Source organism: Misgurnus anguillicaudatus, chromosome 21 (genome assembly GCF_027580225.2).
Source record: "Misgurnus anguillicaudatus chromosome 21, ASM2758022v2, whole genome shotgun sequence".
Lineage (NCBI taxonomy): Eukaryota > Metazoa > Chordata > Actinopteri > Cypriniformes > Cobitidae > Misgurnus > Misgurnus anguillicaudatus.
Window position 1 is genome coordinate 5,293,901 of NC_073357.2, and position 26,921 is coordinate 5,320,821.

The 26,921-nt window shown below is 36.3% G+C and overlaps 1 protein-coding gene across 1 annotated transcript; it reads left to right on the top strand.

Moving 5' to 3' along the window:
* The first annotated feature begins 199 nt into the window (after positions 1–199).
* LOC141349104 (interleukin-5 receptor subunit alpha-like) lies at positions 200–23,434 on the top strand. The gene is made up of 5 exons (XM_073859652.1): positions 200–370; positions 510–643; positions 12,003–12,119; positions 21,592–21,673; positions 21,757–23,434. The coding sequence occupies exons 1-5, from the start codon at positions 215–217 to the stop codon at positions 21,823–21,825; spliced, it is 558 nt and encodes a 185-aa protein (XP_073715753.1). The 5' UTR covers positions 200–214; the 3' UTR covers positions 21,826–23,434.
* The last annotated feature ends 3,487 nt before the right edge of the window (positions 23,435–26,921 follow it).

A 26,921-nucleotide genomic window follows, 5' to 3' on the forward strand; every position in this document is an offset into this window, starting at 1 on the left:
TGTTAAAATATATCCTTGATATCTTTAACTGAAAAAAATCATGTCATCATAGTAAAGTTAATGGTTGAAATAAACTTTATCTTATAAATGGATTGAGACTTTAGTCAAAAATATTGATTTAATATATGATAGATGACAAATGTCAATAAACTGTACATATTGGAGTCAAACAATAACATATGAAGCTAAACAGCGGAGTAAAACATTAAAATATATGATTTTTTTCTCTTCAGTAAAACTTCCTCCCCCACTCAACATATCCTCTACAATTTCAAACCATCGAAAGAACTTAGAAATAAACTGGACTCATGGAAAGGAGTTTTCTTCAAATGAAGAATGTTATAAGTATGAGTTACAGATCAATGATGAGGTATGAATATACAAACTTACATTTATATAAGTGTATGCCTTTACAGAGTGACTGTGATTTTCACAATTGAATTAATTGTTGCATACGGACTCTAAGTCTTAAGACTCTTAATTCTCATAATTCATAATTTTGCTTAAAGGTAGTTCCTTTGCCAGATGGAGTGTCATCATTTATTAAGCAAGATGTAGACCTGACAAGAAAGTACAGCATTAAAGTTAGAGTGAAGTTGACTGAGAAGTGCAGTAGTGGCGTCTGGAGCGACTGGAGCACTGTTCATGGTAAGCTATTATATTGATGTTACATAAACAGTGCCTTTAAAAAGTATTTACCACTTTGATGTTTGTCCTGTTTTACTGCATTACAACCTGGAATTTAAATGGATTTTTGTAAGGGGAGGTGTTGTTTCATTTGATTCACATAACATCCTAAAAAAAATCTTGTGTAGCGATTTAGCGTGTTCGTAGAAGCTGTTGTGTAAGACATTATTATTAAATGAAGAGTTTGGTTCCAAAACGCGATAAACGCCATTTTTGAAAAAAATGAGTTACTGCCAAAATCAGTATTATATCAGGTCAGTAGTTAAAAGTAAATTCTTAATTTTACGCAAAATCCAATATCCGCCGTGTTATTCTGTCATCTTTTCTCCCTTTTTTCCCAAAATGCGATAAATGCCACTGCTCCTTTTTTACAGAACGCAATAAATCCATTTCTGATATTACAGCCCACCAGTCACGCAATGTAAACAAACATGGCGGCGCGCTGAGTACATGGAGTCCTAGTTTTCCTCATCTACTTTGTACTTCGTGATCAACAAACAAAACAAAATAATACTTTAATTGCATCGCTAAACCTGTGATGGTTTTCTGTGATGGGAAAGAAACGTAAGCCATCAGCATCTAATATTTTCCCTGAGAGGCACTCGGGAAACGGGTGCTTGTTCTCCCCACAGCATCAAACTTCTCATGCTAACACATTGACCCCAGAGGATCTTATGAAAAACTTTCCATAATTTTACTCAAAGTCAACGAAAATCGATCAGGACCAAAAACATTTTACAGCTGATCTCTGTGAAAGACGTTAAGCTAGGACGTCAAGTAACCGCAATGACAGTGATCTTAATATTACAAAGTAAGTGTTTTGATTAATAACATTAATGTTTATATTTTTAATTAGTGTGTACAACTAGTCAACTAAATGAATATAACATGGCAAAGATGAATGCACATTTATATAGGCTATTGATTCAATAGATTTATAGCATTTTGAATAAAAACTTGTCATGGATTTATTGCATTTTGTGGAAAAAATTATCCGTTTTTATAATAAATCTTTGAAAATCAACTATGGATTTGAATTTTTTATGTTTTTATAACATAAAGATGCTATGTGAAAGTTTGTAACAGAAAATAGTTGTTTTCATCTTGTCACTTTCTTGGTATAGAAAACACGTTTTCACCAAAATTTGTCAAAATGGATTTATTGCGTTTTGTAACCAAACTCTTCAAATCTTCTACTGAACTGCTAAAAGAAATTCGGTTTTAACCTAAAGGGATATAACTTGTATAATAAACTGTAATTCATTAAGAAATTATTTAGGTTTTAACTGATTTAGCCAAATTAATATCATCAATTAATTAATACATTCATCCAGTGAATACATTCACAGCTATGCATCAACTCTAATAAACGTTATCTCCATGGCCTTCAGAGAATAACTTTCTTACTGATATAGAGGGTATGCAACAATGTCACTTTTCCCTGTGACCATGCCGTAGCTTGCCCTGTTGAGTGGCAAAACATTCAACAAAATGGCTGGTTTTCACAGCGGCTGCTATTATCAGCTTAAATTGAATTTTGTTGGCAGTGACCCTAACCAGTGCTTTAAGTGGGCCGGAACGCGCCGGTACTCAGTACCGCCACTTCCAAATATAGCTCTTGAGCATACCACCACCTCTCCGTGCGCCCAGAATGTGCTTTTAGCGTAACGGAACGCTCAATACCCTTCCAATACCCTTTTGTAGGTACGTGACAAAGTTTGGCCCCCCCCCTTCGGATTTCCTCAGGCGATGTGCAGAGTAAAAAGATTATTGAAATTGTAATATACATTTAGTTTAATTGCAAACTACAAGTGAACGACGTTTAAATGAATTTGAACGACGCACACAGGAGTTTTATCACCCCCAAACTGGAAAACAATGGGACAAAATAAAGTGATGACTTTCAAGTTTCAAATGGCCAGTATAGACATGGTCTTGGTGTCATTTTAAAGTTTTTTTCATGCACTTTCTATCTGAACAACTAGTTTTAGCATTTAACCATGTTGAAAATGCACATTTTATTTATGTTCAGTAGCTATTTCTAGCTCAAGCAAATCCACAAACTCAAAAAAGGATTTATTATTTTTTTCAAGGTCGTCTGTTGACTGCTGAATATAAAACCCCTTCAATATAGGAGGAGTCAAAAAAAAAAAAAAATAGAGTACCGGCACCTCTTTTGGGCCACTTAAAGCACTGACCCTAACAACTTGCCAAACAACCAGTAGTCTGTGGAAATTGCTTTTCCTGACATATATGTTTGTCTTGCCTAACACTATTAAACCATCCCACCTTTGTAGAACACAAGGCTCATCATAATGGATGTTTTTTAATGAAGGCTCACTGACAACTTTGGAATTACACAGAAAAAGAGTTTTCATTGGTGTATTTGTTATAGGATTTTTTATCCCAAAATTTTACATACCGGACATGGCTACTGCTACTGATTTACTTCTCCTTTGAGTGTTTTTTTTGCAGTCTGGAAAAAGACCGCTCCAAATTTTTGTTAAATCTGTTAGTAAAGTCTATCACACATTTTCACGCTATGCTAATGCTGTCGCTCAGACTTTTTGCCACTTAGTAACCGCAGTTACTTTCGCCGAAGGTGACGTCACTTGCATACCCTATATACGGTTAGGGGTGCACCGATAAATGCCGATATATACTAATAATACTTGTCCGATAACTATTCTGAATCGCACAGCCGATATTATTCACACCTATTTTGTATTTTGTACAACGGCTTTTGGATCAGTAAGTCCTTATCAATCTGAAATCACTGTTAGTTTGAGTCGTTTATAACATGCATTTGAAAAAGCAACACCGATCAAACATAATCATTATACATATTCTTTATTATCTTAAAAATACTGAAAAGGTTTAAAGAACACCAATATAAATATATCCTTAAGCCATTTCTTGAGCTGCGTGTCATCATAGCTGTGTGTTTTTTTGGTTCTTCGTCTGCAGCGCATATTGAGTTTCTGCAAAAGAGCGCCCTCTGGCTTTTGGATGTAGCGGCATTTCACTGTAATTCATTGAGAAGCATAGCAAGCATCATCGGCCGATATATCGGTGCTCTCCTATATACAGTACTTACTTATAAGCCTCTGGCGGGACGCTGCCGGGCATTAAAGGTTGAACAAAGGAGATAAAGGTCCATCTTCAAGGACCAAGCCCTGCCTTTGAAGGGGAAAGGTTTTAGAGAAGTTTCAACCGGTAACCCCATGTTTTCCAGAGAGAGAAAGAGAAACTAAGCGAGAGTTTGTGGTAGTGTTGTCACGATACTGGGATTTCTAACTTCGATACTATACCTTGAAATGATAGTATTTGATACCATTTTTGATATCGCAACGGAAATCTGTCAAAACATTAAAGCTCACGTAACACACGCTGTTTCTGCATTTCTGATATCAATCTGGAGTACCTATGGAGTAGTATGACATCCTTTATATCTCTGAAGAGTCTTTAGTTTAATCAGATTTATAAAAGAAATATTAGCTTTAACGAATCTTTCCGATAACGTACGAAAAAATGAAGAAGGAGGAGTTATAACACGGGAGGAGCGAGTACGAGTCATGCAACACTATACAACACTTATAACGTATGATTCACTACATGTTCGTGTCATTTATATAATATACACGCGCCTATTTCCAACATAAGACAGAAGTCTTACTTACCACGTGTAACTCGTCATGACCCGGTTCTGAAAATCCACCGCATCAAACACACACGCAAAACTCCGCTGCTAATCCGGATAATAAACTATATCCATTGTTTCCATGAGGCTGGATGTCTTCTCCTTACATCCAAAAACACACTTCTTGTTGTGCCATTGTTGACTTTTGAAATTAAACAAAGCTGAGTGGCGTGATAAGCTGTTAGCAAGCTCTAGCGTCTCCCGCTGACTGACGGCTGGGCGGGGTTTTCCGGGGGAAGTTTTCCGGCGGAAGCCCATATAAAGAAGTGATACGTATCGAAAACCCCTGAAACGTCAGTTAGAACCGTAATCAAAAAAAAATTAGCCAAAACTTGTACGAACCCTGGCGAAGTGCATTCGGCACAGAAATACTCTGAAACACGCCCAACTGCATTTTTGACACTTTGCCTACGTTTAGCATGAGGAAACAGCTCTATAACTGTGTTAATAAGTCAGAATGCTTGAAATACCATTAAACCCCCCCTTTAAGGCCTTAAACTTTTAATTTGTATTATTTTATGATAAGACAAATATAATAAAGCAGATTTTTTTTCACTTTCACATTTTTTTACATGACTACAGGGTCTTATTAGAGTGTGGTTTATCTCCTCAAAATGGTCATCTGCTGTCATGTTCTTCGTGAAGGCATAGTTCAAAGTCTTTGGCATACCTCTACAGTGTGTATACTGCAAAAGACGACTGTTTTGACAGAGGGTGTGGCTTTCAGTGTGGGCCATGTTCCACACATACCATTAGGGTTTGGCCGCACTGTGTGTTGAGCTAAACAGTAAACCCTTGCAGTTACTAGAGTTTCTTATCTAATAACCAGAGTGTAAACATCTGGGATGATTTCATCTGGCGGGAAGTTCTCACACTTGACACGCCTGCGAGGTTCATGTGAACCAGGAAGTAGCAGGTTCAGCTACATTGTCTATTGCATTTCAAGTTTGAAACACAGATGTCCTTGAACGTTGCTGTGGTTGACAGGCATAAGTCAGGCGGAAAGCTGTGTGCACTTGACTGCAGAGGGAATGTCTGGTGTTTATGTCGTGGGCATGTAAACAGTGCAAGACTGATCTTTGAGTTGGCTTCCCCTAGTTTACATATGGTGTATGCTACCATCATGCATTTTGGTGAGGGGCCTTTTGTGATGTAAGGGCAGGAAAGTCTAGATTTACCTTGAGACTGGGTTCTTGCAGCCAGTTGAGATGTCACTTGTGAAATTCACTGGTTACAGGTTATTTAAAAAGGTAAAAGGGATACAGCAAACATGCATACAATGTATTGTCAGAGACAAAAGTTCTTGTGTAGTTTTGTTCAAGTTTCTCTGGGTCAACCACATGTCTCAGGTCTCTGGGGTCCTTTACGCCCCATCTGCTTACTTTTGAATTTCCCTAGGAGTGGTAAATGTTCCATTGAAAGGCAAACTGGAGCCAGGCTTGTCTCTGGAGACCAGGACATGAAATAGAGGCCATAACCCACACGTTATCCACATTTAATACCTCTCCTGCAATCCAAGTATCTGATATGACCCAGTTATGGCACTGCAATACAATACACTTGAGTGTGCACAAGTATTTAACCATTAAAACAATGCACATGGGCTTGCATTGTATGACCATAAATAAGTCAGTTTAGGTGGATTAAAATATAATTCATTTATAAACAGATGTTTTTTTGTTTTACTGAAAAAAATTTAACTTCTTCAGGTTATACATGCAATGAAAGTGAAGTGACTTGGAGTGAAATATGAATTTGTGTCCTAAAACCCAGTGAACATTCATTGAATGATCTTAAATGGGTCATTTAAGGTCAATTGAAACATTATACATTTATAAACAGAATGTAACTTGTCCAGGTTAGTAGTGAAGTTATTTGGATCAAGAAATTAAATGTGAGTTGTGTGCCTAACCCCGCCTACTGCATGTGTTGCTATGCGGGAGTTTAAATCACCTCAGGATAGAGCGGGTTGGTGTACACGAAAAAATGGAAACGTATGCAATGTAGGCACATGACATGAACTGTTTCTAAAAGCAACAAAACATCACTGAAAGTTGCAACGGGTATTTATGTTAAGTCAATAAATACTTGACGCGAGTGTCACGTTGCGTCAGAAGTAAGATTTTACAGTATATGGGCTGTATATGATATGAATGAAGTTGACTGTCTTCACTGAAAGCATTCGCCATTGCACAAAAACGCTTTCTTTTTTTTAACAGATTGGAAGTTTGAAACTTGGGACCAAGAGGGTTGAATTGCAGAGTGAGGTCACTAAACCTCTCTTGTCCATACTATCAAGCCTTTGTTATTGTTCATGTGCCTCTTTATGTTAGCCTTATTTTATTATTAATATAGTTTTGAAACACATCTATTATTGTCATGTGATTAAATGCTTTTTCATTTCACTGATTATATATGACATTATACAACAGTTCTTTCTGGTTCTCGAATCTGATTGGCTAAGAGCTATGCGATATTGTGCTAATATCGGCACTGTAACCGCTTCACCTTTCGTATCATTCCGCCACCTAGTGAATGGAGGTCCTAAGCAGGCTCATCTCTGAATGGAAAAACACAGACGCGCTGTTTTGAATCACTCTCCGTGTATCTCATTAGTTTACTAGCTCATAAATCAGTCTGTGAATCCCCAATCGGAAGTTATTATTGGATGTTACGTTAAAGTTAATGGGAGAAATGTCTTGTCACATCGTGTGGACGATTAACACTTGGAAAGAGGACTATAAACACTCGTTTTTTTTCTGGAGCTATATCTCATCAGAACGCGAAAACACCGTGGAACTGCAGGTAAGCACCGCAGCTTTTAAATGTGGACATTGATCATTTACTTTATCGTGACGTGACTATTAAAACATGTTATGAGATATCGCTACTGGTATAACGTTATTTATAAGCAGCATGCAAAAACATCTCTCTGACACTTATAAAAAACCGTTTTATATAGTACTGACAAGAACAAAGTTTAATAATAATAATCGAGTGCTCGTATCACGTTAAGAATAAATGAGAAAGCAATAGTAACGTTATACAAGTAGTTTTATTAACTTTTACCTCGCGCCAAAACAATAACAACACAAAAGACACTAAATATGAATTAAAAAACAAGTAATAGTTTGATCATGACACCAAATACTGCTGATTTGATCTCATTTTGACGATCATAAACAAACAAGGCCAACATGAGAGCCAGGGAATCCCTTTCAGAAATGTAGTCCAGAGACGGCGGTGGTCAGCGGGGCGAGTGAACACTGACCTCCTTTCATGCTTTGGTTCTCATACCGAATCTTACTAAGCAAACGTTCAAACAGGCGCTATCTTTACTAATCGACTGCAGATTTAAATATAATACATATACATTCTCGACTGAACTAATCTTAAAACTACACTTTGTGACCAAGAAACGGTAATATAAAGTAACGGCTTTTCCGTCCATTGAGTTGTTATGAGCTTCAAAGCAGCCGAAAGTTTTACCTGTCATTCTGGCCGCCCTCAAATCCGTGGCGGAAGAAGTAGTTCTCAAACAAAGAAGCTTTTAAAATAACTTCGTTGTTGTTTTCTAGTTTTCGTTTTTCAAACGTGTGCCGTCGAACTGTTGTATAAAAGCAATATCGCTCTCGGAATCGTGTGATATAGCTCTATATCATCACGGCTGTGATTGCCTCCGGCACTCTGCCTACGGCCTCGTGCCTCTGGCCTAATCACAGCCGTGATGATATAGAGCTATATCACACTCCTACTCGAGCGATATTGCTTAAATAAAATAACATAATAATGCAAAAACATCTTTTCTAAGAACACAACCTTGATTTTTAAGAATATTAAGGTGAAAAATATGAAATATTAATATGTAATTGGACTGTTAGGAAAAAATTACATTCTAAATATTTAAAAGAAATTTTTTTTATAAAATATGCATTTCAGTTTTACACAGCTAATAGTCATTGTTCAGTGTAAATCCCAAATATACAGAGGGTTTATTGCTTTAGTCTAGTGTTATTCTGTAAACACTATGGAAAAATATCGCCTCTCTAAAAACTACCCGTTCATGTCCACTTATTTTACGATAAGTCAATAAAGTCATTATAGCGACAGTCTTATTCATGACAACTGTGAGGGGGTGATTTTTTGTAACTCCCTTAAACTATATTAAGCCTCTTTACCCATTTTTGGTTATTCGTGAGTGATAAGCGATGACGCGCTACCAAGATGGCGACAGCAGTCTCCGCAAACTACTGGCTTCAAAAAAGTTCTTCACAAACCTATGGGCTCTGTCACAGACACTACGTCCATCTTTTTTACAGTTTATGGTAAAAATAAAAGGCTTAATACCGCTACTGACCATACTGAATATCTTGCTGCATGTAAAATTCTCTTGCTGCTGCCTGCTGAATTTAAGTTCTTGAAACCCCACTCTTTTTGGAAAAGATATGTCAGCAAGCTCATTTTCATTTTAACACAAACACACACGCATTTTCACTTACACCTAAAAAGTCTGACCTGCTATAAAAAATTATCTGTGGGGTATTTTGAGCAAAACGTTTACACACTCTGGGGACCCCAAAGACTTATTTTACCTTTAGTAAACAGAGCCATAATATTTCTCCTTTAATATGTATTTGTTGAACCCTTTTTTTATTGTACTTATATTTAAATAAACACTTAATACTTCAAATCTGTTTTTGAAAATGTATTTTATTTATTAAAATAATGACATATTCAAGACAATACATTTAGTGGATTGGGTCAATGTAATATATATGAAGAGTTTGGTTCCAAAGCGCAATAAATCCATTTTGACAAATTTGGGTAAAAATGTGTTTCCTATTTGTCTATGCCAAGAAAGTGACAAGATGAAAACCACTATTTTCTGTTACAAACTTTCACATAGCATCTTGAGGTTATAAAAACATTGCTGTGGTTATTCTTGGGACGTCATCGCTGAACTTTTTTCACAGCGATTAGCTGTAAAATGTTTTGGTCCTGCTCAATTTTTGTTGGCTTCGCGTAAAATAATGGAAAGTTTTGCATAAGATCCCATGGGTTCAATGTGTTAACATGAAAAAGCTTGATGCTCCAACAGCCGGGATTTTCCGTCTCCCGAGTGCCTCTCGCAAAAATTATTAGATTTTGATGGCTTATGTTTCTTTCCCGTCACAGAAAACCACCACAGGTTTATCAAAGCCATTAAAGTATTATTTTGTTTTTGATTGTTTGTTTGTTGATCACGAAGTAAAAGATGAGGAAAACTAGGATTCTGTGTGTATAGACGGTTTGCACGACGACGTCACTAACTGGTTGCGCGCGCAACCGAGAGGCAGAAAGAAGAGACGTGCATTTTGTTGTAGGCTAGTAGCGGTGTCTGTAAGTCAAAATGCCAAGGAGTTGTTGCGTGGAAAATAGTACCAACAGAGTCAGTGCTGGGTGCCTGATGCGACTGTAGATGCGACTATTACGTTACTAGCCTAACATTATAATTCATACATGTATCAGTAACACTGCAAAAATAAAGACAGAAAAACAGATCCAACTAAAATCAAGTTTTATTTATATACAAACAATAAAGAACGCTTCAATAATTAAGGTTGTTGCAGTAGCGGATCAGCTCACCAATCAGGCTTTCTGCCTCCTGGATGCGCGCGCACCCTGCAATGTTTGTAAACTTGCAACCCGTCTATTCAACGCACCGCCATTGTTGTTTGCAGTGCGTGGAATGGTGTGCTGTGATTGGCTAAGCGGATTTATTGCATTCTGCAAAAAAGGAGGAGTGGCGTTTATTGTATTTTAGTAAAAAAGGGAGAAACGATGAGAGAATAACATGGTGGATATTGTATTTTGCATAAAATGAAGGATTTACTTTTAAAAACTGACCTGATATAATACTTATTTTGGCGGGAACTAATTTTTTTAAAAATCATAAATTTCAAATTTGTATTACAAATATATGCACAGTATTGTGCAAGTTTTAGGCCACCACCGGTTCTGTTGTTTTAGAAAAGTTTAAATGACCCTATTTATTTTTCTCTTTCTTTATTAAGATGAAAACAGAAAATAAAGTAAATATATATATTTAATATGCACACAAAAAATATTTTAAAATATTATAAAAATTTTGACCTTTTAAATTGTTTATAATACAAATTCAGAACAACATGTAATTTTCTGGTAAAAGTCAATATTTAGTATTGACCTCTTTTGGTACTAAACATATCTTTATGACATGACATAGATTAGAATAAGAAATTAGGATTTAATTTCATTTAGGTTTAAGAGACCTACCACATTCCTGTTATTTCTCAGTGTATGAGGAGCTCTTTAGTTTTTAACTTTGTTCTGTTTTTCAATACTGCATACAAATGTCCTGTATTTTCTGGTTGTATTCTAATAAAAAGACAGTGAAATAATTATGGTCATTATTGCAAAATCATGGTGGACTTAAGCGGGGACCCCTTAGATGAGAAAAGCATGGAGCAGGGACCCCTGATACTAAATGTGTAAAACTGAGATATTTAAGTAAGCAGTAAGGTACGATAGGCTGCTTTTTCGTATTGGGTACAACGCGAAGTAAAGTACAACTATTGACCAATCAGAATCAAGGACTAGCACTGTTTTATAAATAGAAACAAACCATTTTGTCACACAGCCTTACTATATGAACTATTATGCTGTTGTTGTACATGCATCATTTTCTTTTTGTATTTTTTTGTTAAAGTTTTTTGTTAAATGCAGTGTAACACATTTTCATTTTACTGTGAGATGAATTACAAATATACCTAAATCTGGGCTTTCAGTTTATAAAGATGACTGATCATGGTGAATGGCACAAAGACTGTCTATTCTGGTGGGGATGGTGGGGCATTTCATTGATTTTTAAATGTGAGCGATAGTTCTTTCACAGTTTTAAATGCAGACGTGGTGTGATGTCATTTAGCGTTGAATTAGCGCTTTAGCAATTACAAATCTGAACAGCGTGAAACAGCCGTCCGAGTTTAGAAATATAGATGAGACAACATGTCGCACTGATTCTAACATTCTGAAAGAAAGACACACGTGTCTATATGATTTACCTGTTTTATGATGCTTTTTCTGTCATTACTGCTGCTTCCTGAGTGGCCATTTATAATCTTCAGATTTTTTACCTTCTATTCGGTCGTGCACATGCGCGACTTAAAGGGGACATGTAACGTTTTGTACATATGTTTTACGTTTTTAGCAAAAAAACAACGTTGTGGTTAAACATCATTTGGCAGACTCCCTGCAGTTTCTTCGCGGACCCGTATACGAGTGTGTGACTGCTTAAACTACATTGGCTTAAAATAGTATTGTACTTTTGGTAATTCTTAAATGGCATGAATAAAACTTTATAATGATATCATGTGACAGATTATGTGAAACTTTGACCCAACACAGATGAATTTTGATCAGCTTTTACATTATGATGTGACTTCTTAGTCAATTGTAGCACTACAAAAAATCAAACATTCCTTGTAATTGTAGGTTGTAATGCAACAAAACACGACAACCGGGGGGTGAATATGACAAATATGCAATGCATTGTGCCACTACATGTGAGAGTCATATTTTGTTGTCTGTTCTTAAATCATGAGGTTGGACCGTTTGAGAACAAGTACAGTGTGAATCCATGGGTAATAACAGTTATAGTGTTGATCCTTCCAATGTTCCTTTTGGCCATCCTGTTGCTGTGCAAGTTTCAAAGGTAAAGTATTCTAATCACTGTATGTTTGTGTGTATCATGGATATAATATTAAATGTATTAACAGCTGGATTTTGGAAGTAAATATTTAGATATTAAATATATTTCTATATATATATATTCAAAATATATTTCTGACTTTCATGATTTGCAATGTTTCTAATAGCATCTTTAGTGATTTCGCAACTGTTTAGTATGTTTTTTTCCATAGAAGTGGATATTTTTTAAAGCGTAGGTTTTTGCCAAAAAGCTTCCACTTAGAGGGTTTTGCAGCGAAAGACAAATTTGTCAAATACCAATGAAATGACAACAGTGATATTTGTGAAAACAAGGCATTGCAATTACTAACTGATAACCTTTTCATTACCACTAAAATAAAATGACTGAACCTAAACATAAGCAGCCTGGTATCACTGTTAATAAATAGTATTAATACGTAACTTTCAAAAACACAAAACTTATTTTTGTATGTTTTCATTGATGCTGCGCACAATGTATACATATTTGACATCTTGAACATGGAAGGAACATGGACAATTACACTGCTTCATGTTCAAGAAAAAATATTTGGTTATTAAATGTATTGGTTCTTCCTAACCCCAAATAGCTGGAAGAAATCTAAAATATAATCCAAACCAAAGCTATTTAATTAGTATTTTAAATTGAAACTCCACTTTTTTTTTTTTTTTCAAGTTTTCCAGCTCCCTTGGAGTTAAACATTTGGTTTTTACCGTTTTGGAGTCCATTGGGCTGATCTTCGGGTCTGGCGGTACCACTTTTAGTGTAGCTTAGCATAATCCATTGAATCTGATTAGACCATTAGCATTGCGCTAAAAATAACCAAAGAGTTTGGCTATTTTTCCTCTTTAAGGGTGTTTTCACATCTGTAATTCGGTTCATTTGGTCCGGACCAAAAGCAAAAAAATTATACATTGTAACTTTTTTAGCAGTTTTGGTTCCTTTTCACAACACACTGAGTGCTCTGATCCGCACCAGTTGAAACGAACCAAAATTCTGTCATGTAATAACATCCACATCACTCATTGGCCACATGTATTTGAACGTATTTCCTAAACTGCTTTTCGATTGGTCAGAATTAAATTGCGCAAAATTCCAACAGAACCCCGGAAGTAAACAAAAAGAAGGAAAATACAGCAGACACCATGGACAGACAGCTGCCCGCTGTAATTATGTCTCCGTGGTTGTTATACATAGTTTGTATACAGCACTCAAACCATTTATTTTCAGAATGAATCGCAGATGCGGCTTGAAAACAACATTTTAATGCACTACAAACGTCAAAGACACCAAATTTCTGAGGCTCTGCCCGCACCTCCTCGCAACTCCAGGTATGTCCGCGATTTGTCATTTTGCTAATATTGCTAATGGAAACTGTCAACAAACACTTCTTCATCCGATAATGCACTGCGCACATGACTCAAAAATGTGCAATACTTTTGTAGTTAGGTCGGTTAGATCTCGGATCGTGTTCTCACCACAAACAAGCCTTCAAGGTCCGCTTGTTTGGTCCGCTTTTGGTCCGCAACAGAGTTCGATTGCTGCATTCTCACCTGCCCAAACGAACCGCACCAAGTTAGCAATCGAACTCTGGTACAATTCAACCAAACTAAACAAGGCAGGTGTGAAAACATCCTAAAACTTGACTCTTCTGTAGTTTCATCGTGTACTAAGACCGCGATGCTAATGGTCTAATCAGATTCAATGGATTGTGCTAAGCTATGCTAAAAGTGGTACCGCCAGACCCAGAGATCGGCTAAATGGATTCCAAAACTTTAAAAATCTTTTACAGCCCACATGATTAAATAGCCTGTGCGCGCATCTTCTATTCCATGCCCCTTATAACCCGGTGCGCCCTATATATTAAAAAAATTCTAAAATAGGCCATTTATTGAAGGTGCGCCTTATAATCGGTAATCGGAAAATACGGTAATAAAAATGCTCATTTACAAAAAAACATGTTAGTCACAGGTTTTTGAATGAAATTTGTGTATTTGTTACCCCTTTTGACACCTTTCTGGCTTTCATCTCCAACAGCAAAGCCTCCCAGAGCAAATAACAAGAACTTCACTGATTTTGAATATTGGTGAATGTCCTTGTTTGCTCTTTTGCTTCAGTGGCATTCTTCTCTATAAGTTTCTTTGTGTTGTGGAAAGCCGTTATATGAAGCGGTTTGGGGCATATTTTATGCAAATGACTAACTTTGGGTATGCTTTTGCATAATCATTTATGTACTCGTTTAAATTTCTCTGAATTTCTCAACATTAGAACACTGTAAACCCGAACAGTACAATGTACTCGTTTAAAACGAGTGAACTGTACTTAAACCAAAGAAAAATGTTTATTCAACTAAAAAACTTTATGTGCGTTCAACCATTTCACTGCTTTGAGATCCACAAACGAAAGTGAAATGATTCAAAGAACTTTGCTAACTCAAAAATTGTATTTATAACTTCGAAGCGGAGTCATTTCAATACAACAGCCTCATTTTAACAAAGTTTTGGTGGTTGTGATGAGGTTTATGACATCCAATCTGCCAGTTTAGCGAGGAAAGAGTCTGGCACTGCAAATTTATTTCAGTTTAACATTGAATCAACACAATCGGTTGAGGAGGCTTTCCAGTTCCTAGAATGCTTTGCATGAGCCAGCATAACAGAAGTATACGGTTACCATTGTTCAAGTGTAGTGCCTGTTAGGGTGTAGGTCAGATATTAGCATTTATCATATAAACAATAGCTGTGTCAAAGTCCTGAGCTCAGTTTCTTCACACTTACATACATATGCGTCACATTTGTTTTTGTGACTTGTGAACAAAAATAAATGGTACACGCGATGTCAAAACTGTAGTTTTAAGTGTACTTTTATATTAAATACAATGAAATATAAACTTTGAGTTTGGATTAATTGTAATTTATAAATATTATAATTTTTTTTGAGTTTTTTTACTTAAATATTTTAAGGTAATCTGTTTCCACACATGTTTTGAGTATTCTGAAAAGTTTTGAGTATTGAGTAATCGAGTTTTACAGTGAATGATGTTAAGAACAAATTCACGAGAAGTTTAAATGTGTTTATACAGTAAATTTGAATAATCTACGCAATTATTAGTAAACAAGACTAATGTTCAGCTTTGGCCAATGAGGAAGCCAGCTTAGAATAGGCTACTGACAACATAGTCAAAATTCAACTTGCTGTTGAGGCTCACTGACCACTGATCTAGCTTGAGGTCTCAATATATGTATATTTCAAATTGAGTAAGGAGCTTTTTTTACAACTTACCAGATTGTCCGACCTCCTCACTCACTTTCTAGCAAGCAAGATCATTTTTACTTGTTTCTATAAATGTACAAAGATGTGTCCTACAGCTCCGGGTGTCCACATACATGTACAGCGACGATGTTGTTTCATATGTATGCCTCAGGTTGTAATCACGTCACTACTAGAGCAAACTCCTGATTAGTTTATGTGGTGCGAATATCCACCAATAGTATCGCAAATGATGTGAATCGCGTCATTCATCCCGCCTCATTTGCGCTAATGGTGCCGCAGGATGTCTATCGTGGATGGCATTGACTTGACATGTAAATCATACAAAGATGCGATAGACATCCTGTTACGTAATTTGTGCGGATGACTGGCACAAATTGATCGTTTTGGGCGGAGGTAACGTATGATTCATGTGATTTGAAAAATCTGAACATTGGCAGATTTTTGAGCTGCGTTTAACAATCAGGAACTTGTTTAATGCTGTAAAAAATAAAAAGTTGACTTAAAGGATAATTCCGGTATTTAACACTTTGAGTCTCATTTCTGGTTTGTTTTGGATGAACTACAGTGATGGACACAGAAATTTTGACAATGGGTCGAGTCTTGACTTTTCGACGGATTTAGAAGCGTCATTAAAACAACACTTAACGTTCATTTTCAAAACTGTACTACTCACCGAGTGGTTTGTGGTGTTCGTTGATGATTAAAAACAAATATATTGGCGCAATGTATGATTTCAATCCGTGTTATTTGCTATAGTGGAACTATTTTTTCAAATACCTCACAACCGCGTATATACTTCAGCTCTATATTTGAGTCTGAAGCATGAATGAACGTAGTCCAACAAACTGTAATAAAACGGTAGCATACTTTCAAAATCAAGTTTATTTACACATTTATTTACAACAGTTACACCATCCAATATGTTTTTTTTCATCAGCAGAACAATAAAGAAGATATTTTGCAGAAACCACCGTCATGCAAGTCAACAGATCCGCACACTTTAAGAGCTAAAGCATATATATCCAATACAACAGTAATCCCCCATAACTCTGTGTGACATATTGACGTCTTGTGAAGCAAATCAATCAGTTTTTGCAAGAAACTGAACGTTATTTACAACACTATTAGCGTAAATGCCAAAGCAGGAAGCGCGCTTTACGTTCGAGGCGATCTCTTCCACACTGGTGTGCGTTTGGTGGCGGTTGGCTATGGATGTTGGTCTGTCTGCGCCACCTATAGAGCGGGAGCGTGAAGCGCACTTCCTGCTTGGCAAAAGCTCTGCATTAACGCTGTAAAATATTTATATATTTGAATCTCAAAACTGAAAATCGAATGTCAACCCACGGAACGAATATTCAAATATTCTTGTCCAGCCCTACAAATATGGGAAAAGTTTATTCTGAGAGAAACCGAGCGAAAAAAACTACAACCACATGTAAACAAACAGTCCCTTTTCTGTTTCCCGGCGGCGGAGTGATATATCAGCGAGCAATGAGTCTTCCAAGAGAAGTCAATGGAATTTTACAAAATGCCAAATAAAACACGACAGAAACTGTATTTCGCTACACAACTTGTTTTTAATCATCAACGAACACCACGAACCACTCGGTGAGTAGCACAGTTTTGAAAATGAACATTAAGTGTTGTTTTAATGACATGTTTGTGCATGGCCATTGACTTCCATTCTGAAGCAGTCAAGAGACGCCTCCAAACGAGCCAAAAACCCAAGACACGACCCATTGTCAAAATTTCTGTGTCCATCACTGTAGTTCATCCAAAACAAACCAGAAATGAGACTCAAAGTGTTAAATACCGGAATTATCCTTTAACTTAAATTTACAATGCAACTTGCTGCACAGCTTTTTTGAGTTTACTTAACTCTTGGATGATGTAGTTAACTCAATTTACTGAGTAATGTCAACTTAATCCAACAAGTTGAACCAACTTAAACTGATCAGGCAATTGGCAAATTTCTGTGTTTACTCAACTAGTGCCTAAGTTGGGTAAAGAATGAAGAAACAGTGTAGTAGTGACGTAATTATAATGTAGCAAGCGGAGGCAGAAATACAGAACAATGGAGGACAAACAATCGCTGCTGTATGTGGACACATCTTCGTACTTTTGTAGAAACAGGAATAAAAGGATCTTGCTTGGAGGAAAGTAAGTGTGGAGGTCGGACAATCTGGTAAGTTATTAAAAATGCTCTTTACTCAATTTGAGCTATATATGCGCGAATAGCGCGATTTATTCGCTTCATTTGCCCCTGGTATGAACGCACAGTTAGCTCACTGAAGACCAAACATTCTGCAGAATTTTGGATCATCTGAAGATGTTTGATTAGACATGTCGAAGGTCACAGAAATGCATTTGAGTAGACCAGTCTAGAAATGAAAGGTGCCTGGATGAGAAGTGGTGCAGCATGCTTAGAAAGGAAAGGCTGAATCTTCCTGTTTCTGAAATGACCTAAAGTTTTGTTTTTAGCAAGTCGAGGAACAGATAGTGTCAGATGTGATCTACTGCATGTGACAGATTTTCGACAGCCTATGAATAATAACTCCATACACAGCATGTATTTGCATCTCATCAGCAGTCCGTAAATTCCATGCCCATATTATTTTTGAGAATGTCCTGTATTAGTGATAGTGTACATCCATCAAGTTGTTAAAAGAAAGACCGGCGTATTACTGTACATTGCTACATGAGTACATATTTGGGCACACGATATTAATTGCATTAATATTTTTGAAGCAGTAACATATTTTGTACATGCTGGCATGAGAAAAGAGACAGCGGACTGATACATGTATGTAGTTCAAGATGACTCACGGTACCCAGATGAGCAGTGTGTTCAGTTTTAGCAGACCTTAAAATTTTCCGACTGACCACTGACCAAATTTTGGACGTGCTGTTTAAGCATCTCTTTAAAATGTGACCGTGGACCACAAAACCATAAGTAGCAAAGGTATACACTGCAAAAAATGACTTTCTTACTTAGTATTTTTGTCTTGTTTTCAGTAGAAATATCTAAAAATTCTTAAATTAAGATGCTTTTTCTTGATGAGCAAAATGACCTAAGAAAATAATCCTAGTTTTAAGGCAAATAATATACAATTTAAGTGAAATTGTCCTTAAAACAAGCAAAATTATCTGCCAATGGGGTGAGAAAAAAAATTGTGAAATAAGATTTCGTTTTTCTTAAACACTTAATTCAAGTAAAATTTTCTCACCCCATTGGCAGATATTTTTGCTCGTTTTAAGCACAAATTCACTTAAATTGTATATTTTTTGTTTAAAAATAGTATTATTTTCATTTTGCTCATCAAGAAAATACATCTTGATTTAAGAATTTTTAGATATTTCTACTGAAAACAAGACAAAAATACTAATTAAGAAAGTCATTTTTTGCAGTGTATTTCTAGAAATAGTCAACAATACATTGTATGTGTCAAAATTATAGATTTTTTTCATAAAATGGACCCTTATGACTGGTTTTGTGGTCTTCATCTGATGAAGCCATAAGCAGCATGGATGCCTATCTGTATATCCAGATGTTTTACAGCCTGTCTTATCATAAATATTCAACATACACCAAAAAAACGAATGTTCATCATCAGTGTAAATAGTGCCATCAGTATTCATTGTGCATATAAAATGTATGCAAAATTCAACATCCTATTTTCAGGTCAACAACAGTACCACTGTTTAAAAAGCATGATAATGTAGACTTTGCATATAGCTGTGCTGCATGCGGCCTATTGTTTAAAGTGTCTTTTAAATGTACTTCAGAGGCAACAACAAATGCTGCGGTGTCTGGTGTGAAGACACAAAGTGCGATTCACACTTTTTTAAATGTGTAAATCGGCAACACACGCCATACTTGTACTTTTGTTGCATTGCTGACTTCACAAATAATAGTGTAATTCTAAGTGCCAAACAGCTTGACCGTAAAAATACCCAACCCTTCCTGAGAAATGGGTTAAGAGAAAGGGGAAGTGACACTAAACATCACGCATGTAACACACGTCTGTTAAGCTAAGCGTCTATTTTTTGCATCAGTAACGGTTGTACATTTGTTGTTTAAATAAATAGACATTAAACAGATAGACATAAATAGACAGACTTCATCCTGTTGTGTTCAGTCCTGGAGGGACATTGTTTCATTTCACTATATTGTCGGCTGTACCAGCTGTACATGGTTGGAATGGCATTTAAAACCGGCTTGACTTAATCTAAAGCAGTGCTAACAAACCATTTTAAAGGGATAGTTCACCCAAAAATTAAAATTCTGTTAAGAAATGTATGCGTGTTTGTAACAACATAAGAGTAAATGATGAAAGAATTTTTGGTTCATTTTTGGGTGAACCATTCCTTTAAGCACAACATCCCTGACATCGGTCTTTATAAAAGGCAAAATCAATCCGTGAGATGGGAATGACAGCCGAAAAGCCTTTTATTTTATTGTATTTGAAATGCTTTAACTTTATGCAATCTCCCTTAAACTTGGGTTCAGTGGCATTCACTGTAAAAAAAAATTCTGAAGAAATGACAGTATCACTGGAAGCCGGTTGCCAGCAACCCTCTGCAGATTTTACATTTATGTTATTTACTGGCAACAATAAGTTAAAAGTTAAATGAACATGAAACATTTTCAGTCTTTGTCTTTTACAGTAAGTTACTGGCAACTAGCTGCATAATTACAGCAAATTTTTTACAGTGTTGATGTAGCACAACGCACGTGTGTACGATGATAGCGTCGATAGTGAATTGTATAAACAACATAAAAATTTCCAGCTCAGTCTCACGAAATTTCGTTATATAGTCACGTAATTTTTTGATTCTTTTTTCATGATATTATCATAAATTTCCGTGTTTCTTCGTGATCGTATAATGAATTCCTGTTTTCGTGTGATTATCACATATTGGTTACTCCAGTGGTTCCCAAACTTTTTCAGCGTGCGGCCCCCCTTGTGTATGGTGCATTCCTTCGCGGCCCCCCAAAGAAAATTTGTGACAAAAAACTGTTCTAATCTCAACATTTTACTAAAACACACATTAAATTATAAAAAAGTAGTGCTTTTGGTTAGTAGCCTTATTTTTTATGTTTAATTACACAGAATTCATGATAAATTAATGTATTTTATAAAATGTCATAAAACTGGGGCCCCCTGGGGGCCCCGCCCCCCAGTTTGAAAACCCCTGGGTTACTCAACTGTTTTGTCCTATTTTCTTACCATTGTCGCTTCGGTTTAGGGTTAGATTTACATAAAATGACATCCAAACACAACTCTAACCCTAACGCCAGGCGACATATAAAAAAACGAATCAGAAAAAAATAGTATAAACCAATACATAAAGTGACATTCTAATGTAAGCACCAAATCTGTGTAGGATTCTTAATAAAAGTCTACGTATGCACAAAAACCAAAAAACATTAAGACTTATAAAACAAGCAATGTTCCCTTTATAAATAGGGTGGCCATTCGTGGCAGTTCCGCCGGAGACATCCCGAACATGTTTTCGGGTGCGTTCTCCGGAAGTCGCGTTGCTCGACCGCATACGTCATCGAGGTTCTCACATTTCAGTTAAAATACATTAGAAAAATAAGATTTATTTCTTTTAAGACATACAATCATTGTAGTTTCATTCTTACCTTAAAATGTAAAGGTTGCTTTTCTGAAATTAAACCCGAAATATTAAACCTTGATGACGTATGTGGTCGACCAGTGCGGCTTTCGGAGAACGAGCCCAAAAACATGTTCGGGTTTTTAATATTTATTTGACTTTTAACAAACTCTTGCCAGTAAATAACAAATTTAAATCTACAGTAAGTTACCGGCAACCAGCTGCAAGTAATTTCTACAGATTTTTTTTACAGCAAGAACTTAGTTTAATTAGGAAATATAACTAGTTTAAACAAACATGCCTTACTAAAAACATTACTTTCGTGCATTTTTAAAGCAAAACAAAGGGCACTGATGTATTTTAAGATATGTCAGTGCAAGTTGTTTTCAGTTTGGACAGCTCTTACATTTATTGTAGTTTAGGAGTTTAATCCCCATTTTTGGAGGACAGTCTCTTATAAACCTATATCCATTTTGCCTATATTGAAGTGATAACTGACAATATCCTTTAGCCAATTTCTACGGTCGTATACAACTATTCATCAAGGTTGTTTGAATTTTCAAAGGCTCCCAAAGAAGCTTTTTCCTCCCATTCCCGGTCCGTCTGTAAATGTGAAAAACCTTCTTGAGAAAGAACATGACTTCCAGGTAAAATGACCACGCTTGAATTCATCACAGCGATGCATTTACCACACGACATTAGAGTTGACGTTATTTGTTTGTTTTGCCAGGATTTTTCGGGCAAACACGTGGAACATGAAACTGAAATCGTGTATGCAGATGAAGAAAGGGACTGTTAGATTCCAGTCTATATGTCAAAATATCAAACAATCCCAGGAGACAGATTACTGCACATAAGAGGAGGAACTTATTCTTTTGGTGTGTAAAAAACATGATTGTCATGAATGCACACATTTAGAAAGAAAATATTTAAGTTCAATATGAATCTTTTGCGGTTTTGTAAATATTTGTGGAAAAATGTATTTTTGTTCATTTATCTTTCAACAGCTGCTTTAATTCTCTCAATGTATGAACTAAGCTTACAATGTATTGAGCATAAATGTTTTAATATATTTTGTATTTGGCTTTTAAGCTAAGATTATAACATAATTGTGACCCTGGACCACAAAACCAGTCATAAGTGGCAATTTTTTAATGGAGATTTATACATAAATAAGCTGTCAGTGGATATTTTTCTTCCTCTCATCGATTACCTTCAGAGGGCCTTTTTTAACCCCTTGGAGCCGTGTGGATTACGTCTGTAAATTATGCACTTTTTGGCCTTCAAAGTCAGAAGTTGCTCCCTGTTAATAATAGAGCTCAATCGATATATCTGTTATCCCGGTATTTTCCCCCATATTTAAGTATTTCCCATTATCGGATATCGGTTTTGCAATATCGGATTAATCGATAAACGCTGCCACCTTGTGGCTGTTTTGAGAATTGTGCGCTGAACGCCATTTCGTTACAGGCAAATATGACGGCGAAGTGACGCGACTTCATTAAAAGGACTTTGAATATACTCACTTATGCTTATTGGTAGCCTCGTAAAATCACGTTCACATTGCTGTTCACTTACCGGGTTGAAGGCTGAAGCGCAGCCACCACATGTAGCTAACTTTTAACGAGATTTATCCTAAGTTATATTAAAATTTACTAGATAAACATTATTTTGCTAAAAACATCTAAATAAATGTCTGTGGATATTAATGAATTATTTATTACCTCCACGAGCTATCGCAGTTTGATACAGTTAATGCGTGAGTAAAAGCATAGATGAACAGCGCTTTCTCAACAGCCATTGCATAAGCTAAAACAACAAAATATAAATTATTCGGACATAACATACCAGTTAAGAACTTCAATGATATATAAGCTGTTTTGTTTGTTAATTTCCTGAAACGCGCAAGTTGAAAAATCCGAACTTCGGTGGATTTCCGTGTCGCGTTAACCACTCAGGACCTTGCTGTAGTAGTAACGTGATTACAGGAAGCGAGCAGAGTGGCGGAGTCTCAGCGGAGTTGCAGAAGCCCCTCCCATGACGTGAATTTCCGCGTGAATGTCTCGAATGACTAGAATTTCATGTGCGAATAAAGCGAGTGAACTCAAATGTTCAAGCGTCCAACTATGCGCGAATATAATGGTGCATTCCCACCAGCCGCGGTAGAGGGGGCAAAAACGCGCCATTCGCCTTGCACTTACAGCGCCGCTGGATGCTTAATCGCGTCTTTGCATTGACTTAACATGAATATCACTCGCGCTTACCACGTCTACCGTGTCTGGTGTAAACCCTGTATAAGGGTTTGTTCAGTTCAGTTCAGTGTTAGTAGTAATTGTGTCAAAAACAGTAGTATAACAATAAAAAAAATCGGTTTAGCATATCGGTTATTAGGCACATAAGCATCCAAATATTTGGTATCGGTTTAAAAAAAACAGTATCGGTTGAGCACTAGTTAATACCATTACAATATAAAGCTTGGAACATTTTCTCTGTGTCTGTCCATTTTCTCTAAGATTGTGTCTGTCTGAAAAAAGATAATAATGTACGTCGAGGATGGCTTGAGAGTGGGTAAATCGTGGGGTGATTTTCATTTTTCGCCAGAGTATCCCTTTAAAGGGGTCATATTATGAGATTTTTTTAAAGATGTAAAATAAGTCTTTGGTGTCCCAAGAGTGCAAATGTGAAGTTTTAGGATAAAATACCCCACAAAAAAGTATTATAGCACGTTTTGGGGTGTGTCTTATAAAAATGCAAACGAGCTGATGAAATGCAAACACTGATCGCCATGATGGTGGTTTTGTTGAAATTGAAACCCAGTTGTGCTCTCAATATTTTTTCTCTCTGCACTAAATGGCAGTGCCGTGGTTGGATAGTGCAGATTAAGGGATGGTATTATTGTAATAAAATTTGCTACCTACGTTACAAAGCAGGCGAAATCCGAATGACCTAATTTTTCACTTGCTTGCAGAGAATGGTTTACCAAATTATAGCACTTAAAGAAAACATTTTTCATGCTATGACCCCTTAAAATGAGCTGAAGTTGTTAACAACACATAATTTTTTATATATATTTACGGTACGAAATTAACAAAATATCTTCATGGAACATGATCTTTATTTAATATCATAATGATTTTTGGCATAAAAAATACCCGTGCGAGTTATGACTGGTTTTGTCACAGGGTCACTATTCATTCTTTAAGATTAGCAGATGCTTTTATCCAAACTGATTGTGCAATTTCAAGTTATACATTATATCAGTATGTGTCTTCCATGGGAATCAAACCCACAGCTGTTGCACTGCTACAAATATTTCTAAATCATTTTGGGAAAAAATTACTGGTTTAAGTCCAGTTGTTGGACTTTGAACATTTTATTTTACGAATAGGAAACTACACGGAGGGCAATTCCCGCACACTATCTGCTTGCTGAAAATGTTTTTAATAATATTTGCGTTGCAACGTTTCGATCTTGCGATCTTCCTCAGGCAACTCCCAGTTCGTGGGATCGAGGCGTTGCAACACAACTATTGTTGGGGGCATTTTCGGCAAGCAGATGGTGTGCGGGAATTGCCTTTTGTGTATGTTATGAGACTTTTTGTCTTCTTATCCTACGCACCTATCTACTTCAGGTGTGCGACGCTAATTTGTTTACGAATAGGAAACTAAAAATTTTTTTGACACGTAGTACGCTTTCATGTCATTACTTGTGACTTTTCTGTAACTCTGTAAATAATCAAAATACTGTCTGGTTCAGAAGTTTCACCTCCAGAGAGGTTTTGTAACAGAGACGTTTAAAACTTAAACCTTTTTTAAAACAGGCGAAAGGAACTTTCAGCTGCTGCTATCTTGTAAAAATATATTCATATTTATATATAATCTACCCATGAATGACCAGCTTCAGTTTTAATTCAATCTGGCCAGCCTCAAACTGCATCATGGGCTTAACCAAAGGTCTGACTTTGGGGCATAAACTTACATGTAGTAGTATTAGGTAATGCTAATAGCCACAAATGACATGCTTCACCTTTTAAAAAGTGTTTGGGACTTTCCAAAGCCATGATCTCATTTTTTTGCAGTTCCGTCCTCTGTGGTTTGCGTAAATAGCACTATTTTTGCCCTTTTAAGGAAGGTACCGATGTAAAGTAAATGCAGGAAGGTAAAAAAGTTTTCACTGGGGCGGTACAATTTCAAAAAGTACACTTTTGTACCTAAAAGGTGAATATCGGTACCTTCGGTGTACATACTGGTTCCTAAAAACTACGTATGGAAATGGTAGGAACTTTCAAACGTTTTGTAACTTTTTGTGAGCGTGTAAAAGGGTCCATTAAAATGTTTCAGAAAAATGGTGGAGTGCCCCATGTGTGTTATTTTGATATGATAATTCATTACTTTAAATATAATTTTGAATAAAAGTGGTTTTAAGTGTTTGTAAGCTGTCCTTTGTTTTGTCAATGTACGTGTAAACAAAAAAATTGTAAATGCACCACAGCTCTTATGTTGAAATGAAAATACACAAGACAGAAGCAAACTGAGACAATACTTCAGGGTGAAAATTTGACATCCCTGCCGACATCACCGCCACCGTTCATGTAATCAACCAGTCTGGTGATCCTATAGGCTTACCCTATGGCTGATGTAACATATCAAACAAATTACACATTTTGCCACTGTCCTCATCTGGGAGGAAGTTTACACAGATTAAAAAAAAAAAATTGTGACTAAGAATTCTTTACCAGCAGGAATACAATTTTTTCTCACTATGGAAGTCAATGCATACCGTCAACTGTGTGCTTACATCATTTATAACATTTGGTTCAGCAGAATAAAGAAACTCCTACAGGTTTGGAAAACATGAGGGTGAGTACATGATGACACGATTATGATTTTTAAAACGCTCAGCTAGTCAAAGAAACTTTTCACTTAGCCGTCCAATCACAGTAAAGGAGGGGCGGGACAGATACAACAATCAAATACAACAATCAAACAGGTCATTGTACAAAAGAACAGAAATATCATAGCAACCAAAGCCCTTAGCAAGTGCCCACAGTTGGCATCCACCTGGCATTTTCAGCCATGTTTAAACGCATTGGTGTATATGCCCCCTAAGTGTACATCCTGTAAGTTTTAGATCTCAAGACCAAAATGTTGGAATAGGACCGTCAGAGTAACAAAAAAAAAAAAAAAAACTAACGTAAAACATTTTTAGGATACAATTAAAGTAAAGGCTTGAAGAGACAAACAGAGAATGAAAAGATGCGGGGACACGTTCAAGCTCAACCTGGTGCACAATGTTTTGCTGTGGTTTCCTGAAAGAGTGTGCAACAGGTGTAAGATACGTTTTCTCTTGTGGTGGTTTTATCAAACATGCCAGGCCAATCAGCAGCAACATGAGGTATTAAAGAGACAACTCACACAATGGGGCCAAGTAAAGTTGTGTACACATATGAACTTTTATTATAGACAAGGGCAGTGACTGTAACATTGAGCGTATTTTACAGTATTAAACACAAATTCTTTAAAAACAGCACAAAGAATGACCTTCTCCGCTGCCATAGTTGCAACTCTTGCATCATCAGTTTCTGTTGATACAGGAAAAAAATAAAGATTGCAATTAAAAGTTCATTGAAAGTAAAAAAAGTAAAAAAAAGTTTCAATGAAAGTAAGTAAGGCTCTAAAGTCAAAGAGCTGTGGAACAACCTGAGGGTGACAAAATGATGACAACATTTATGGGTAAACTATTCAAGTCGGACATTTTAGTCTACATCTGAATGAAATGTGTGACCCTGGACCAGAAAACTATAAGGGTCATAAGGGTCAATGTTTTGAAATTGGGATTTATACATCATCCGAAAGCTAAATAAATGAGATATCGATAAATATATGGTTTGTTAGG